At 40.4% G+C, this 18446-nt stretch overlaps 1 protein-coding gene and 4 pseudogenes across 6 annotated transcripts in view; 1 reads left to right on the top strand and 4 right to left on the bottom strand.

The window, feature by feature from the left end:
- LOC105007953 (putative helicase mov-10-B.1) overlaps positions 1-7159 on the top strand; it is a 29020-nt gene extending 21861 nt beyond the window's left edge. For 3 of the 6 annotated variants that reach the window (XM_034296013.1, XM_034296015.1, XM_034296017.1), the window contains 7 exons: positions 946-1078; positions 1960-2151; positions 2226-2297; positions 3507-3632; positions 5490-5578; positions 5865-5980; positions 6092-7159. In XM_034296013.1, the coding sequence (XP_034151904.1) occupies positions 946-1078; positions 1960-2151; positions 2226-2297; positions 3507-3632; positions 5490-5578; positions 5865-5980; positions 6092-6153 (790 nt within the window). In that variant the 3' untranslated portion in view covers positions 6154-7159. The remainder of the gene's footprint in view (positions 1-945; positions 1079-1959; positions 2152-2225; positions 2298-3506; positions 3633-5489; positions 5579-5864; positions 5981-6091) is intronic. The other 3 variants (XM_034296014.1, XM_034296016.1, XR_004576618.1) reach the window with 2 other exon arrangements.
- Positions 7160-10170: 3011 nt separating this feature from the next.
- LOC114840580 lies at positions 10171-10372 on the bottom strand (annotated as a pseudogene).
- Positions 10373-10704: 332 nt separating this feature from the next.
- Positions 10705-10906, bottom strand: LOC114840581 (annotated as a pseudogene).
- Positions 10907-11233: 327 nt separating this feature from the next.
- Positions 11234-11434, bottom strand: LOC114840548 (annotated as a pseudogene).
- Positions 11435-11762: 328 nt separating this feature from the next.
- LOC114840546 lies at positions 11763-11963 on the bottom strand (annotated as a pseudogene).
- Positions 11964-18446: the final 6483 nt, after the last annotated feature.

The following is an 18446-nucleotide window of genomic DNA, read 5'->3' as shown; positions in this document are numbered from 1 at the left end:
TAGAGATAACCAGATCTAGAATGTGTAAGCTATTTCACATGTTGAGTGAAATAAAGAGTCAAGTAGTGCAAAAAGTTATTTGGCATTATTGCCTGTACTATTAACTATGTGGATGTTAAAATCCCCTGTAATAATAATCAAGTTATAATCAACTGATATAACAGAGTAGTTCAGCAAAATCATCAATAAAATCTGCAGAATATCATGGAGGTCTGTAAATGGTTAAAAACAACATTTTGGGGGTACCCTTCAATGTAAAACAGAGGTAATACCTTGTGTATTTTCTTTGCACTGGAATGTATCTTTAAATTGGGCAGCCACTCCTCCTTTCCTACCATTTCGACACGTATTCATATAACCACATTTGGTGATGGAGGGAGGGGTGGGAGTTGTTGCACCCCTATTTGGGACAAGGACAACTTCTGGAAGCATTGGGTGATTCTAGTCAGGGGTCAGGTGAGGGGGGCTGGATACTCTGCCTATGAGTACTGTCCTTCATGCTCATCTTGTTTGCACATGGCATTCCAATAGTGTGACATTTGTTGGCACCAAGCAGCCGGCATCCCGTGATTTTTGGATGAACCAAGTCTCATCCCTTAATCCTCATCAGGTCTCATCCGTCTATCCTCTCCTCAAGTGTCATCTCTATATCCTTTTTCTGGTCTCATCCCTCCTCCACCAGATCTCATCCATCTCTCCTACCCCAGGTCCAATCCCTCTCTCTTCCCCAGGTTTCATCCCTCACTCCACCCTCAGATATGGTCCTTCCCTCCTCCCAAAGTATGATCCTTTTTCCCTCTCTGGCTCATATCTCATCCCTCTTTGTCCTTCCTCCCAGGTTTAATCCCTTTTCACTCGTTGAGGTCTCATCGCTTACTCCTCCTCAGGTCCAATGCTTCTCTCCTCCCCTCAGGACTCATCCATCTCTACCTCCCTCCTCTGCAGGTCTCATCCTTCCATCCTCAAGGTGCCTAATGAGTTATTTTATGAGGGGGAGCTGCAGGTGTTTGCTAATGAGATGATCCGCAACTCTTACTGCAACTGGGAACACCTGCCTCAGAAGGTATTCACCCATATTGTGAGAACACAGCGGTAATGTAAACATGTTAATGTGATTACCAGTGTAGGAATTTCAATACGGCCACAATGGCCGTGGCTCTCGTTGCCCTGCGCTGTGGCCGTGATGCCCAGAAAATCATGGGATGCCCTACGGTCACCATGGCTACTGTCAAAATCTCAGGGTCAGCAGTTTGTTCCTAAGTTTGTTTGTAGTTTGTTACAGAGAACAATCACAAGAACTGACTACATGCAGGTAAACAAGCCAGTTAGTTATCGATAGACATCGGACTTATTTAGTGCTTAACTGAATCAAACCTTTCTGTTTTGGGAGGTGAGTTCATGAGCAACAGGGCGGTGGGAAAGAACTCCCCTCTGAGTGAGTGAATACCGGAGAATACACCAGAACACTTTTTGAGAGCTCAGAGAAGTAACGTTAAGTTTGACATCACTCAACATGGCAGCGTTTGTGGCGAAAGATTAAAAAACAACAATTACTTGCTCCGCCCACTAATAAGTCAATATATTTGTATATTTAGATATACGTACTCATTAGCGCAGGTGATTCTTTGTGGTTTACTTTTGGGTAACTGAGATAATGTCAATAACTGTCAATACCGTAGCCTGTTTGTTGTCGTAATGTGAATGTTTCTAAAACCTCAAATTAAACAGATTACAGAATAAAGAAATGTCAACAGGTTCATGTGAGAACACAGCGGTAATGTAAACTTGTTAATGTAGTAACACAGTGGTAATGTTAGGATTTTAATGTGATAACACAGCCGGTCTTCAACATTAGTTTGTTTCACAAAACTAAGGGAAAGACATTTTCTAGAATTTTTTGGAAACTTACCTAGTTAACTTCTGACTCTCAAGGGTGTTCTTAATAACCGTTGTCTCCAGGGTTTTCCTGTAGTGTTCCATGGTGTTGCCGGTCGGGATGAACGGGAGGAGAACAGCCCATCATTCTTTAACGTGGCAGAGGTGGAGGTGTTGATGGAATACATGAGGAAACTGCTGCAGGGCCAGGGCAAAAGGGGCCTCGCAACCATCTCACCAAAAGACATTGGCATCATCGCCCCCTATCGGAAACAGGTGGGAACACACCAGACATTTTAAATGTGAATGTAGAGCCTCTGCTGACCTGGAATGGTTGTTTCTGAATATAGGTAGAGAAGATCCGTAAAGCCCTGAAGATTGTGGAGAAAGAATTCAAACTGACCAGCATCAAAGACCTGAAGGTATGGAAACATTTCTGGTTATATATTTTATTTGTCTAGCTAGGGGAGGAATTAGGCTGTGGTGTCCACCCCACCCTGGTGTCTGCTCCACTTTTCAGCAAAACAACCACTGTTGAAACTGCTGGGATGGTCAGTCCCTGGGGCAGTAGTTGGAGGCGTGGTCAGTCCCTGGGGCAGTAGATGGAGGCGTAGTCAGTTCCAGGGGCAGTAGATGGAGGCGTGGTCAGTTCCTGGGGCAGTAGTTGGAGGCGTGGTCAGTTCCTGGGGCAGTAGTTGGAGGCGTGGTCAGTTCCAGGGGCAGTAGATGGAGGCGTGGTCAGTTCCTGGGGCAGTAGTTGGAGGCGTGGTCAGTTCCTGGGGCAGTAGTTGGAGGCGTGGTCAGTTCCTGGGGCAGTAGATGGAGGCGTGGTCAGTTCCTGGGGCAGTAGATGGAGGCGTGGTCAGTTCCAGGGGCAGTAGTTGGAGGCGTGGTCAGTTCCAGGGGCCACCACCCCAGGCCAGCTGGAGTAGCAGTGTTTTCAAGAGTAATTAATGACTGTCAGGCTAAACACTCAAAGGCCAAATGGGTAACATAGGCCAGGATAAACACTGCGTTGTGGACAGAAGTCCAACAGTTCAATACAGTGCCAGACACCAGGTTTGAAGAGACTGCCTAAAAAAGGAATCTCCCTGTAAAGAGTCTGTCTAGTGAACTACCAGGTGGTGAAGAGTCTGCCTAGTGAACTACCAGGTGGTGAAGGGACTGCCTAATGAACTACCAGGTGGTGAAGAGTCTGCCTAGTGAACTACCGGGTGGTGAAGAGTCTGCCTAGTGAACTACCGGGTGGTGAAGAGTCTGCCTAGTGAACTACCGGGTGGTGAAGAGTCTGCCTAGTGAACTACCGGGTGGTGAAGAGTCTGCCTAGTGAACTACCGGGTGGTGAAGAGTCTGTCTAGTGAACTACCGGGTGGTGAAGAGTCTGTCTAGTGAGAGGCTTTTTGTGAGATATCACTATATGGAAATCTAGAAAGCATCAAATTCAGCAGGTGGGTGTGTGGACCCATGAGCAATGTTGTTGTTTATTCAGTATGTTTCCTGGGCTGCTCTGGTATACCGTGTGTTTCCTGGGCTGGTCTGGTCTGCAATTTTAATAAAACATAGTGACATCTCATTCTGGTCTGCAATTTTAATGAAAAATAGTGACATCTCATTCCCTCTGTGTGTGTTAGGTGGGGTCAGTAGAAGAATTCCAGGGACAGGAAAGGAGAGTAATCTTGGTGTCAACAGTGCGCAGCAGCGCCAAGTACATCCAGACAGACCAACGCTTTAGCCTTGGCTTTGTCAAGAATGAAAAGGTACACACAAAAAACCACACACCACCCATCTAAACATACTACACACACCATTCATATATAAACACCACACATCTAAACATACTACACACACCATTCATATATAAACACCAAACACCACACACCATTCATATATACACACACAAAACACCACACACCACCCATCTAAACATACTACACACACCATTCATATATACACACACAAAACACCACACACCACCCATCTAAACATACTACACACACCATTCATACACTCTTTACAGGGAGATTGGACAGTTGAAGACTGGAAGAATGTTGCCTGGTCTGATGAGTCTGGATTTCTGTTGAGACATTCAGATGGTAGAGTCAGAATTTGGCGTAAACAGAATGAGAACATGGATCCATCATGCCTTGTTACCACTGTGCAGGCTGGTGGTGGTGGTGTAATGGTGTGGGGGATGTTTTCTTGGCACACTTTAGGCCCCTTAGTGCCAATTGGGCATGGTTTAAATGCCACGGCCTACCTGAGCATTGTTTCTGACCATGTCCATCCCTTTATGACCACCATTTACCCATCCTCTGATGGCTACTTCCAGTAGGATAATGCACCATGTCACAAAGCTCGAATCATTTCAAATTGGTTTCTTGAACATGACAATGAGTTCACTGTACTGAAATGGCCCCCACAGTCACCAGATCTCAACCCAATAGAGGGTCATCTTTGGGATGTGGTGGAACGGGAGCTCCATGCCCTGGATGTGCATCCCACCAATCTCCATCAACTGCAAGATGCTATCCTATCAATATGGGCGAACTTCTAAAGAACGCTTTCAGCACCTTGTTGAATCAATGCCACGTAGAATTAAGGCAGTTCTGAAGGCGAAAGGGACACAGTATTAGTATGGTGTTCCTAATAATCCTTTAGGTGAGTGTACATAATGTACACTCTAGAAAGAGCAGGACGGGGAGTATGAACAGTGTGGTAGAAGCATTAAGTATTATAGATACATATGAGTTTAATATGTTTATGAATGGAGTATTCCATTTATGGAATATTCTAATGTCCATTAAATGTATCTGAAAAGACATCAAAGCATCTGGAATGTTTGGTGTGATCAGTGTGGTCATAGATCAGCGTTGCTGGTTTAGGAGCCTTATGGCCTGAGGGGAAAAATTGTTTGTGATTCTGGAAGTGCTCTGATGCTCCGGTAGCGTCTTCCAAACAGCAACGGTGTGAACAGACCATGTCTGGGTGGCTGAACATCTTTCATGATGTTGGGTGTGTTCCTAAGGCATTGTGTATGGTAGATGCCTTATAGGATGGCAGCCAATGATGCACTCCGCAGACTTCACCACCCTCTGGAGGGACTTGCGGTCTGCAGCAGAGCAGCTGCCATACCAGGCAGTAATGCAGCCTGAGGATGCTTTCAATGGTGCACCTGAAGATGTTAGTGACAGTTTTTATAGACATGACAAATATCTTGAGTCTCCTCAGGAACTGAAGTCGTTTTTGGGCAGTTTTCACTGCCTACGTGAGATCATCCTTGATGAACACACCAAGCAACTTGAATTCTGAGACTCTCCACTTTAGCTTGATCTATGTGTATGGGGGCATGACCCCCCCTTACTGAATTCTATGATTCTCTTTAGTCTTGCAGACATTGAGAGAGAGTTTGTTGTCCTGGCACCATGTAGGCAGTTTCTTTACCTTGGCGATGAGACCCAGGATGGTAGTGTCTTCTGCGAATCAGGAAGTCCAGGATCTAATTGCAGAGGGAGGTGTTAAGTCCCAGGGTCCTGAGCTTAGGAACAAGCTTGGTGGGCAAAATACACATCTACACACACTCCCACACATTAACAGTGTTTCTCTGTGTTGTCCAGCGGTTCAACGTGGCTGTGACCAGAGCCAAAGCCCTGCTGGTTGTAGTGGGAAACCCTTTAGTGCTGCGAGGAGACCCCGCCTGGGACAGGTACGTCCTGACCCCTGACCCCTAACCCCACCTGGGACAGGTACGTCCTGACCCCTAACCCCACCTGGGACCAGTACATCTTCAAAGAGGTCGACATTAGAAATACCTGAAGTCATCCACTGAGACAATTTCAGGAATGACTCAATATGTCACTTTAAAAACTTACTTCTCCAAACCACACCCTTTCCTCTCTCCCCTCCTCCCTCCCCTCCTTTCTCCCTCTTTTCCCTCTCCTCTCCCTCCTCCTGTCTGTGCCTCTCTCCCCACCTGTTTCCTTTCTATCCAGGTTTGTCCAGTTCTGCTCCTCTGAGGGGAGTCCAGGGTTTAACTCCTCCCAGGCTGAGGGTAGTGAGGAGGTGGTGGGGAGACTAGCTGCTCTCTGCTTACAGGCTGAACCCCACGGTAACACACACACACACACACACACACACACACAGAGTACGTACACACACACACTGAGATTATTTTAAATTATTTTGGAGGTTGACCGTCTGCTGTTTTGCCCCCCAACAGTGGAGACAGAGGAGAGTGAGGTTCAGCAGCAACTAGATCCAGAGTGGAGGAACGAGCTGTGATACACACACACACATACACACACACACACACACACACACACACAAACCCACATACACACTGCCTACACACACATACACACTAACACACACCGCCCACATACATACACACCACCTACACACAGACAGATTCAAGTAGACTGACACAGTAGACTCAACTGTATTGATCAGGATTCAGTTGTTCTTGCCAATAGCTTGCACCAATTCTATCCAGTTTAAGTAGACATTGTAATGATCAGGAATCAGTTCTACAGCTAGACACACCAATGAGTTTCATTAATCTGAAGATATTGTACTGATCTGGAATCAGTTCCAAATCTACATAACTATGACATTTATTGATTGTGAGTAAATTCCAACTACTCCGGGACCAGTTGTGGAGGACAGAAAAACAAACTCCTGTTATGACATTGAACTCTGAGTCTGCTATCTATATTGGTGCTAGTTTTACTACTAAGTTGGTAATCTGTACACAGCAGTCATCTCGTTTAACTACTGAGTCAGAAATCTAGTTTTATCACTAGGAATGCACAGACTGAGACCAGGATTTAATCCTTTAATCAAGATTTTTATTTGAATAAAGTACTTTTATATAAAGTAGTGTATATTAGTGGTTGAACATTATGTAGGACTTCCATATCAACCAGGTTCTTTACCTATCAATGCATCCATATCAACCAGGTTCTTTACCTATCAATGCATCCATATCAACCAGGTTCTTTACCTATCAATGCATCCATATCAGCCAGGTTCTTTACCTATCAATGCATCCATATCAACCAGGTCTTTTAGACATCAAGAAATCCACATGAACCTAATAAATCCACTTTAACTGGAATTAATGCAAATTATATTTCTGGTCCTTTGTCTCTTTGTTAAAATTCTTCAGATTTCTAGGCCATAGAGCTGTTACCTTTCATGTAATTGGACCAAATACTCTTCACTAATACTGAATACTGATAGAATACCAGCGTTTAATTTTTGTAACATTAAACAGCTCTAAAGTTGACCTGTGTGGGGAAGTCATTATTGGCAGAATTCTTGTACCTAAAGACAGTAAAGACCAAATGAATTATGCTGTTCTGTAACTTAGCAAAATATTTACAAATATAAACAACATGACTGAATTACATGCAATACATCTTTATGTATTTTCTCATGTTTCATGGGGAATGTATTGGTCCCTTTTTACATTTTTATTTGTCACTATGTTTATTATGGAGTGATTGCTCAATATGTTTGCTGTACCATGACTCTATATTATAAGGTCATTTCTGACTATGTTTTCTGACCTTTGACTGGGCCCTTGGGACTTCCTGCTGGCTGAGGTTATACACAGGAGGACTCCTTGGGAACTCTGAATCACAAAAGCTATTTTGGTCATCTTGATGCTGTGAATGGGGGCCCCCCTTTGTGTTTATTCAGCGTTGAAACCCCCATCTGTTTACTCTGCGTGAAACCACCATCTGTTTACTCTGCCACAACAGAAATGGATACTGAAGTGAATAAGAGCATATCAAATGTCCTGTAGCCAATCAGAACTACCATAAGCCCATATGCACAGGCTGGTATAATATACAGTAATGTGAAAAAATTAGGACATCCCATTAAATATTCAGTTATTCATTAAGAAATGTTCACATATCGATGTATAATCTATTTTTATTAATCACTGGAAAAGAATGTGATCCAATTGCAGGTAAACAGCAAAAAATAACATTGTTTTACTCATTAAACAAAAGACATCAACATAAATGCATATTCTAACTGAGAAAAAAGTTAAGACACCCTACCCCCTAATATCTAGTGTTACCCCCTGAAATAACTTTAGTGAGACGCTTCTTGTAACCCCCAGTTTCTGACATCGGTCTGAGGAAAGTTTGCCCCACTCCTCAATGCAGAATGCTTTAACCTATGTGATGTTTGAGGGGTTTCTTGCATGTACAGCCCGTTTCAAGTCACCCCACAGCATCTCAATGGGATTAAGATCTGGGCTTTGACTGGGCCATTCCAGGCCTCTCCATTTCTTAGTTTTCAGCCAGTCCTTGGTGGATTAACTGGTATGTTTAGGGTCAGTGTCGTGTTGCAGGGTCCAGTTCCGAATCATCTTAAAATCTTCTTACCGATGGTCTCACATGTTGCTCAAGCACCCTCTGATACTGTAGAATTCATGATGGATTCTATGATGGTGAGCTGGCCAGGTCCTGCTGCAGCAAAGCATCCCCAAATCATGACACTTCCACCTCCATGCTTCACAGTTGGTATGAGGTTCTTTTCCTGGAACGCTGTGTTTGGTGTGTGCTAAACATGTCCTCTGTTCTGGTGTCCAAATAATTCAATTTTAGACTCATCTTTCCAAAGAACATTATTCCAGAAGTCCTGTTCTTTGTCTACATTCTATCTGGCAAACTTCAGTCTGGCCTTAGTGTTTCTCTTTGAGTGTAATGGTTTCCTCCTTGCACACCTCCTGTGAAGATTAAACTTGTGTAGTCTCTTTCTGATTGTAGAGGCATGCACTTTCACATCAAAGGTCACCAGAGCCTGCTGTAGGTCCCGTGATGACATTTTAGGGGTTTTGGAGACTTCTTTTGGCATCTTGCGGTCTGCTCTCGGGGTGAACTTGCTGGGCCGGCCAGACCAGGGAATGGTGGCAGTTGTTTTGAATGTCCTCCACTTGTACACTATTTTCTGGACAGTGGAATGGCTGATTTCAAACTCTTTTTAAATCCCTTACCAGACTCATAAGCTGCAACGATCTTCTTTCTGAAGGCCTCAGACAGGTCTTTCGACCTCACCATGGTGTTCACTCTTACATCAACAGTCAGAAGCACACCAAACTGAATATCTGAGGTTTAAATACGGCAAGCCTCCTTCAAAATGCTGAGTAACAATGTTCAAATCATGTGCACCTGATGTGATACACCTGTGTGTGATTTCAGCCATTTTAAGTGGGACAAAATGCGGGGGTGTCCTAATTTATTCCTCACCAGAAATTGCATGTTTATTTTATTACATTTTACAGAATGTTATAAGTATTTCCTTCAGTTTTACTTGTTTAGTTATATTACTTGAATATCTCTGTATTGTTAAAAGTGATATTAAATATCCATATCTCTAAATACGTAAAAAAAAACATGTGACTGTTAGTGGGCTGTGTGCAAAGTCTATTGGCAGAATCCAGATCAGCTGCCAAACCAGGTGGGCAAGGATGACCAGATGGGCAGTGACAACAGAAATCATCCAGAAGCTAGACCTGCAACACAACCAGGTAGCCTATAGACAAAAACAGCCAGGAGTTGCCAAGCCAGGTAGCTCTAAGGCACAGGTGTCAAACCGGTTCCACGGAGGGCCGAGTGTCTGCAGGTTTTCGCTCTCACCTTGTACTTGATTGATTAATTAGTTCACTAATTGGTTAATTTCTACCCCCACCTGGTTGTTCAGGTCTGACCTGGGAACCAATTTAAAGGAAAACCCAAAGACCTGCAGACACTCGGCCCTCCGTGGAACCGGTTTGACACCCCTGCTCTAAGGTGTATGCCAGATAATAATTATTGTTTGTAAATCCAGTGCATTACCTTTCACCGTCACACCCTGGGCCAGATCACACTTCTAGGTACAGTAAAGATGCCTGCAACTTGGGAACAGTACATGGGTATGGTTATCAACTGCAAGACCAATTCAGGGAGAGGAGCAATGGGAAGTCCATGTAATGCTTTGTAGATTAACATTTAAAACAGCCTTTACATCGCCTGTTTGTGTAGCGTTGACTGAGACGACAGCTGTATCAACGACATTAGGCTAATTATCAAGAAATAAGTAAATTAGATATAGGGACATCAATAGTGGTTGCCAGTGGTTTACATACTTTCCTCAATATTGGGAGACAGCGGCCAATATTTCAAAGCCAACGGCAAAACGACTGACCCTCTAGAAAACATCATAACGTTTTTCTTTTTTTTTTACATTCATCAGCTTCTTGGTTGTCCGACATTATTAATATTATTCTGTACATGCTTGACATCCACTCAGAACATATTCTCTGTATCAAAGTTTGATGCAAGAACAATCATCCACAGTGCTAGGAAAAGCCTTTTCTCAACACCAACGTCATGCTCTGAAGAGAATATCACTACATCTTCATCATGGATAGCGAGACCAAGCACTTTAGAAACACATTTCTCAAGTATCAAACTATAGAAATGATCCCTGAAAGTATAGTCTTGGCCATACAAGTCATCTGATCAAGCTGAAGCAACTTGGACAGAGCATTTACATTGTTGGTTTGTTTCCAAATTCACAGTGACGACAGATGATTCAAAGAAATTAGGCTAATTATCCAAAAATATGTCAATTAGACATAGGGACCTCAATAGTGGTTGCCAGTGGTTTACATACTTTCCTCAATATTGGGAGACAGCGGCCAATATTTCAAAGCCAACGGCAAAACGACTGACCCTCTAGAAAACATCATAACGATTTTATTTTTGTATTTTAAATATGTATCAGCTTCTTGGTTGTCCGACAATATTAATATTATTCTGTACATGCTTGACATCCACTCAGAACATATTCTCTGTATCAAAGTTTGATGCAAGAACAATCATCCACAGTGCTAGGAAAAGCCTTTTCTCAACACCAACGTCATGCTCTGAAGAGAATATCATACATCTTCATCATGGATAGCGAGACCAAGCACTTTAGAAACACATTTCTCAAGTAATCAAACTATAGAAATGATCCCTGAAAGTATAGTCTTGGCCTTACAAGTCATCTGATCAAGCTGAAGCAACTTGGACAGAGCATTTACATTGTTGGTTTGTTTCCAAACTCACAGTGACGACAGATGATTCAAAGAAATTAGGCTAATTATCCAAAAATATGTCAATTAGACATAGGGACCTCAATAGTGGTTGCCAGTGGTTTACATACTTTCCTCAATATTGGGAGACAGCGGCCAATATTTCAAAGCCAACGGCAAAACGACTGACCCTCTAGAAAACATCATAACGTTTTTCTTTTTTTTCACATTCATCAGCTTCTTGGTTGTCCGACATTATTAATATTATTCTGTACATGCTTGACATCCACTCAGAACATATTCTCTGTATCAAAGTTTGATGCAAGAACAATCATCCACAGTGCTAGGAAAAGCCTTTTCTCAACACCAACGTCATGCTCTGAAGAGAATATCATACATCTTCATCGTGGATAGCTAGACCAAGCACTTTAGAAACACATTTCTCAAGTATCAAACTATAGAAATGATCCCTGAAAGTATAGTCTTGGCCTTACAAGTCATCTGATCAAGCTGAAGCAACTTGGACAGAGCATTTACATTGTTGGTTTGTTTCCAAACTCACAGTGATGACAGATGATTCAAAGAAATTAGGCTAATTATCCAAAAATATGTCAATTAGACATAGGGACCTCAATAGTGGTTGCCAGTGGTTTACATACTTTCCTCAATATTGGGAGACAGCGGTCAATATTTCAAAGCCAACGGCAAAACGACTGACCCTCTAGAAAACATCATAACGATTTTATTTTTTAAATATATGTATAAGCTTCTTGGTTGTCCGACAATATTAATATTATTCTGTACATGCTTGACATCCACTCAGAACATATTCTCTGTATCAAAGTTTGATGCAAGAACAATCATCCACAGTGCTAGGAAAAGCCTTTTCTCAACACCAACGTCATGCTCTGAAGAGAATATCACACATCTTCATCATGGATAGCGAGACCAAGCACTTTAGAAACACATTTCTCAAGTATCAAACTATAGAAATGATCCCTGAAAGTATAGTCTTGGCCTTACAAGTCATCTGATCAAGCTGAAGCAACTTGGACAGAGCATTTACATTGTTGGTTTGTTTCCAAATTCACAGTGACGACAGATGATTCAAAGAAATGAGGCTAATTATCCAAAAATATGAAAGATGAAAGTCTTTTCTCAACACCAACGTCATGCTCTCTAGACAATATCTTACATCTTCATCAAGGATGGCGAGACTACGCACTTTTGAAACACATTTCTCAAGTATCAAACTATAGTACAGGTGAAAGTACAGTTGCATCTCAAAACATTTTATTATTGAGGAAAAGTGTTTTTTTTCTGTAATTCAAATAAAAAAGTGACACCTTTATACATTCTAGATTCATTAGGTATATAGAGAAATATTTCAAGCCTTTTTGTTTCAATCCTGATGAGGACGGAATACAGGTCCTATAAATCAATATTCCAGTATCTCAGAACATTAGACTTTTTCAAATAATACAGTTATAAAAATATTGCTTTGTTCAGCTAATTCACTCCAAACACCTGCAAAGATTTCCTATGTATGTTAATTTATGCACTGAATACTTGGTTGGGGCTCCTTTTGCATTAATAACTGCATCAATGCGGCTTGGTAATCAGGCTGTGGCACTGCTGAGGTGTTATGGAAGCCCAGTGTTATTTATTTTATGTTTAGGAAAATACTGCTTTGTCATCATCCGCCGACATCATAAATTAGAATTTTCTAGGGCTCTCCAGATTAATGCTTTAATGCATGCTATTAATTTAAAATGCTTAACATAAGAAGGTAAAACAGCAACATAAATGCTTTATTTATAAAAGCAATTTGCACACATGGAAATACTTTTATAGTTGGAAAAACGTTTTGCAAACTTGCAAAAACAAGTTGAAAACTGGTTGAAACACTGGAGCTGCATGTTCCAGAATCTACTCAGATTGGTTAAAAGGTGATACTGTGAAGGACTCACCATGCACTCAGTTCATTGGTCAGAAAAGCAATGTCATGCCACTCAGATTCCTCATGGGTATCTCTGATTCTAAACGCTGTGAAACGCACTCCTGCAGTACTCAAACAGTATGTTATTAATGAGTTGCATGATTCCAAATATCAAGTTATTTACACGTTTGCAAAACGTTTTTACAATTCAAAAGTAATTCCAAGTTTGCAAATATTTTTATACAAGTGTCCATAAATGTTTATTAATAAAAAACGTATGTCTCTGTTTTATTTTAATTAACGCCGTTACCTTTTTGTCAGTCAGAACCATAGTGCTTGACTTGAGCGGGAGCTGTCACTTATCCATTTGCAACAGTATATGGGCAACTTCATTTGGCACTTGAATACTGGAATGGTGAGAGCGCTTCACATTAGCTTTTTGCCGGACCAAGGAAGTGGAGCCAGCCAAGAGCGAATGTCTCTTACTGAGTGCCTGACAGGCTGTCTGACTACCCATTGTTAAATAGCATAGTGTTCAGCGATATGGTTTTTCATGCAGTGGACTTGGGTTCAATCCTTGCTTCTGATCAAACAAGATAGATTAGGATTAGTCCAGGATAGATTAAACTCCAAGGTCTCACTCCGCGGATACGCGGATTTTGCACATTAGTATAAATTAGCATAAATAATCGAAAAAAACGATAATTGACAACATCGTAGTTTTTTTGTGGATTAAATCTTGACATATTCGTGAGGCGTTCCGTTTGTGTTCCCATGTGAATCACCGCCTGAGAGGCGATGGGAGAGGCGCACCAAAACTGACTTTTGCACACATTTCCATAAAACGTTATTACTAGAATCATCAGGCTGACTTTTGCTCATATCTAGGTATTCTAATGAAGGGATTAGTACATAGATTTTGTTCTATGGGGATAACAGCCTGCGTGAGAGAAATAGTAGAGTGTAACCAACTGCCACCTCTGACTGATCACATAAGTGTACATGTCTATAAATATCCCAAAATGAACTGTAATAACTAGAATCGTACTTACCTAATATCCAGACAACTCCAACAAAGCGATCCGGAAGTAGTTTGTATTCCCATTTGGATAAACAGCCAAAAATATAGTCCACAAAATGGTGGCCAACCGAAACGCAAAATGTAGGCTACATTTCTATGAATATCCAGAAAAATAATCACTAGAACCATACGGCTGACTTTGGCTTAGATCTAGGCATTTTAACGAAAATAATGGTATATCATTTGTATCCCTTTGTATGTCCGCCTGGTAGATCTGGACAAAATCGGTCACCATTACTTGTTGGATTATCCAAGGCTTCCTTTGTTGAGTTTTCATAAATGCCGCCTGTACAATGTTTATATTGGCTGGAGACATTACCTTATATCACGTAAGAGGTGAGGTGACGTCATAGAGTTCGTTCCCATAGTAACGGTAAACAATATCGCTATTTATGTTTATTTATTATCTATAGTCCCTTATTACGTCGTTTGTATTATAAAAATAATATAAAATGTTTTTTCTGTTAACATACTATGGGGATGTTCTTTGGTTTTTGGAAAATATTTGAGTTTCATAGTCTTTTTTGACAAGAAAATACGAACTTCGCTACTGATCCTCTGCTGCCATCACATGGTCGTTTGGTGTCATTACATCTAATTTATCAAAAAATGTCTCATCTGTATTTCATAAAATTCTCTGTTTCATCTCTATGCTGAAGAACCAACATTATTTGGGGAACCTATAATTTTTTACATGGTATTATTAACTGTATTCATTAGTGTCAGCCTAAAGCAATGTAATATGACAATAAACGCATCGAAATATCAGAAAATAACATTGAAACAAAACTTCATAAGGGTTTCAATAAAATGTTATCATACCAGTCTTGTTAGCAATTGCTCTATTCTTCAAAACAAATTATGCATTAGGAGTTCTTCAGGATAGGCAAAAACCTTACTGGCTTCAAGCTTCAGTAGCTACGTTATATAGTAAGTCTAAAATGAAACTGTTTACAGTTATATTGCGACTATTTCTGGTGGATTTGTGTACTTCACAACACCTTGCACAGTAAAAGAGGATGGGTTTTCACAATTCTCTCGAGAATAACAGATGAAAAAGTCAGTTATGGTCACCTATATTGATAGTTATTGTATCAATGTCAATCACGAATGAAAGAAAAACATTGTTGTTCCATGAAATGAAATAGCTTTGGCAGTGTTAAGTTCATCTTCAGTCTCGCTAGCAATTGCTCAATTCTTATGACTACTCCAAGTAGTAAACAGTAGATACATGTAAGCCTATTACTGGCTTATGTTAAAACTGCCAGTGGCAAAAGCCATACAGTTCATAGATGCTATTTGTGTTGGAAGTAAATTAATAAGAAACGTCAGTCATTTCAACACAATGCTTAATGGTGTCTAGCTAAATATTCAAATTTGGCGTGATGTTAATGCGTGACAAAATTTGCAACCAGGTTATTGTGAGTTTTTTATTTTTCCCCCTCAAAGTTTTCAGTTTGTTTTTCAATTGAATTGTTCACGTTATAGGTCACATTAAAGGTGGAAAAAGTTCTGACCTGATTTATCTTTGTCTCATTCTTGTACATCACAACAACCTGGCATTTTAACAGGGGTGTGTAGACTTTTTATATCCACTGTATACTCCAGTCCCAACTTATATGTAAACACGTTGGTGGTATCAGATTCAAAATGGGCATGTATCTTTCCAAAAACAATAAAATTTCTCAGTTTCAACATTTGATATGTTGTCTTTGAACTATTTTCAATTAAATATATACATAACTGATTTGCACATTATTGTATTCGATTTTTATTTGCATTTTACACAGCGTCACTTCTTTGGAAATGTTGTATACTGTATAATGCTAGTTTATTAAAAATAAAAGATTTCATATAAAACCTTCAAAGGTAGAGGATATATCCTTACTTTACAGAATTTTGAAAGGTAATACATTATCTTGAGAGAAGAATAACGAATGATTACTAACAAAACTGATTCTCCTATCAAAATGAAACTGCTTTTTATTTTTATGCCAGATTATTATCACTTCATGCCGGAGGACAATTTCAAGGTTCAAATGTATGAAACTGTTCATAAAAAATGAAAATACATACAGTCGTATCAGACCACCTACATTTCTTAAATACTCAGAAATGTTTAGCAGTATACTATGTTTTCTATATGCAATTTAACTATATAATACCAGTTTTTTTATGCTTGAACGTCAACCGCCATTTGTGAATGTCTCTCCTTTCAGTCCTATAATCCCTCCTATTAGAGGTTTCTAATCTGGAATGTCCCTATTTTGTTATAATCCAGAATGTCTCACTCTGGTAGGAGGTATGATGGTGACCACTCTGATCCTGAAAAGATTGGTCACCTTAGGCCCCATGCTGCAGTTACCCGGTGAGAGCTGGCAACCTGAGGACTACATGGCAGCCCTTAGAGACTCTGGGTTTACCCAGGTCACTATGGAGAAAAAGAAACACAGAAACCTGATTTACCAGGCTATCTACGCTACAGCTGATAAGTGAAAAACACAGACGCTTAACATACCAGCCAATATACACTACCACTACAACTGAGCGACACTTAACTTACCTGGCTATATACTCTACAGCTGAATCAAAAGCTTTGCTTCATAAATGGTGGCATGAGCATTTCGTCAGAAGACTTTACAGATTATATTCAATTGATGCTTCACAAAGCTTAACACTGTCCTGCATCTTGGTAGAGCACTGCAATTCCAGAATAGAGCTATTTAACTAACTGCTTGTAGCAGATTTTAACCATAGTATAGAGTAAATGGAATTTGTATTTAATTGCAGCAACCATTTCAGTAGCGAATGCAATATAAAGTACATCCGAAGCGAGCTATCTTCTGTAAATAGTAGCTAACGTCTCCATATCTGTCTCCATAAGAGGTGTGTTTTGCTAATCAATATATTGTTTCAGCTAGCCTACCGCCATTTTTTATAGAAATGTATGGAGGTTAAAACCTTTTTTTTTAACTCTTAAAAATGTCATGTATGGAAATTGTTTAGATAATTTGTGAAATTCGACTTGCACGAAAGACCAGACATCATTTAATGACCAAAAATAAAATAACCTTATTTGGATAGATTTTACACCGGTTGTAACTCTAAAAATATGTTAAGAAAATATGTTTTGGGGAGTATGCCCAGACCCCCAAAAACGAGAATTAGCCCCTCCATCCATGATTTTCTAGTTGCGTACCTGCTAGATAGAGTAGCTATACTGTAGTGACACACGTGTCTCGCAGCCAGATTTATTTATCCTTGTCAAAGTAGTTTGTTAGCTAGCCAGCCAGCCAGCCATCCTATGTTGTGATAGTTTCACTTGTAACTCTCGCATAGTCATTTAATTGTTTCTTTCTTTGCCTAGATGATAAAGAAAATTGCTCCTGGATCAGCTCTATGTTGCAAAACTACTCCTGCCGAAGCTCAGACAATATGGAATGATTTCCTGAAGCCTCAGCATTCTTGTTGACACTCTAGCATCTACAGTGTGTTTAGTCTTCAAGCAAATACAAAAAAATGCAGGCATGTGCAATGTGCATGTATCCATCTTAAATAAATAAACTTGCCTGCTTCATTTGGACCACCACATGACCTGCCTGATTTAGATTTATTTATATACCATACTGATTGTTGTGTGTGTAGAGTACCTGTGTGGTTACATTGTTTAAAATACAACCTAATGACATTTACAGTACGTAGGGTTTATAGTAGACTATATACAACACATACCACAGTTAAGGTCTGTTGTTAGACACTCTGCAAAGTATAGGCATACAAAGGTACAGTTATGTCCGCAAATAATTGGACACTGACACAAGTTTTGTTATTTTGTCTGTGTCGATATATTGACTGTATAAGCTGCTAAACTGTTGTTAGCATTGAAGCAGAATGTTGGATGTCTGCTGAAAGTTGCAAGTAGAAAAACACGAAATCTTATTTAGGCAGTTGCTAGGAAGAGGAAGTAGATTTAGCTTGTGTGTCTCAGACACACAGGGAACAGGACACAGATACTGAGGAACTTCAAGCTGAAGACATAAAGCCCAAATATGACGCTTGTGCTGCATGTACACATATAAGGTATAGAACATAAATTGGACCAATGGCACACTGCTTGGCTACCTTAACGCCCCCACTTTTTAGGCGTGTTTGAAGTATAAATAATGCTGTTATGACAGTTCATGTTTAGACATTGTGCGGCAACACTTGTCTCCAAAAGCTTTTGTAATAAACGGAATATACGGTACGGTAATTGACCTGACTCCTGGTGTTTTATTCTCCTTTCCAATAAACCAACTCGGCTAAGTGTTAGACTTCAACATCTGTTTACCAAAATATTTTCTAGCTACAATATACACTCACCTAAAGGATTATTAGGAACACCTGTTCAATTTCTCATTAATGCAATTATCTAATCAACCAATCACATGGCAGTTGCTTCAATGCATTTAGGGGTGTGGCCCTGGTCAAGACAATCT

The sequence above is a fragment of the Esox lucius genome, chromosome 12, assembly GCF_011004845.1.
Source record: "Esox lucius isolate fEsoLuc1 chromosome 12, fEsoLuc1.pri, whole genome shotgun sequence".
NCBI lineage: Eukaryota > Metazoa > Chordata > Actinopteri > Esociformes > Esocidae > Esox > Esox lucius.
Note: the sequence above shows the minus strand (reverse complement) of the source record. Positions and strands in the feature narration are given on the sequence as shown.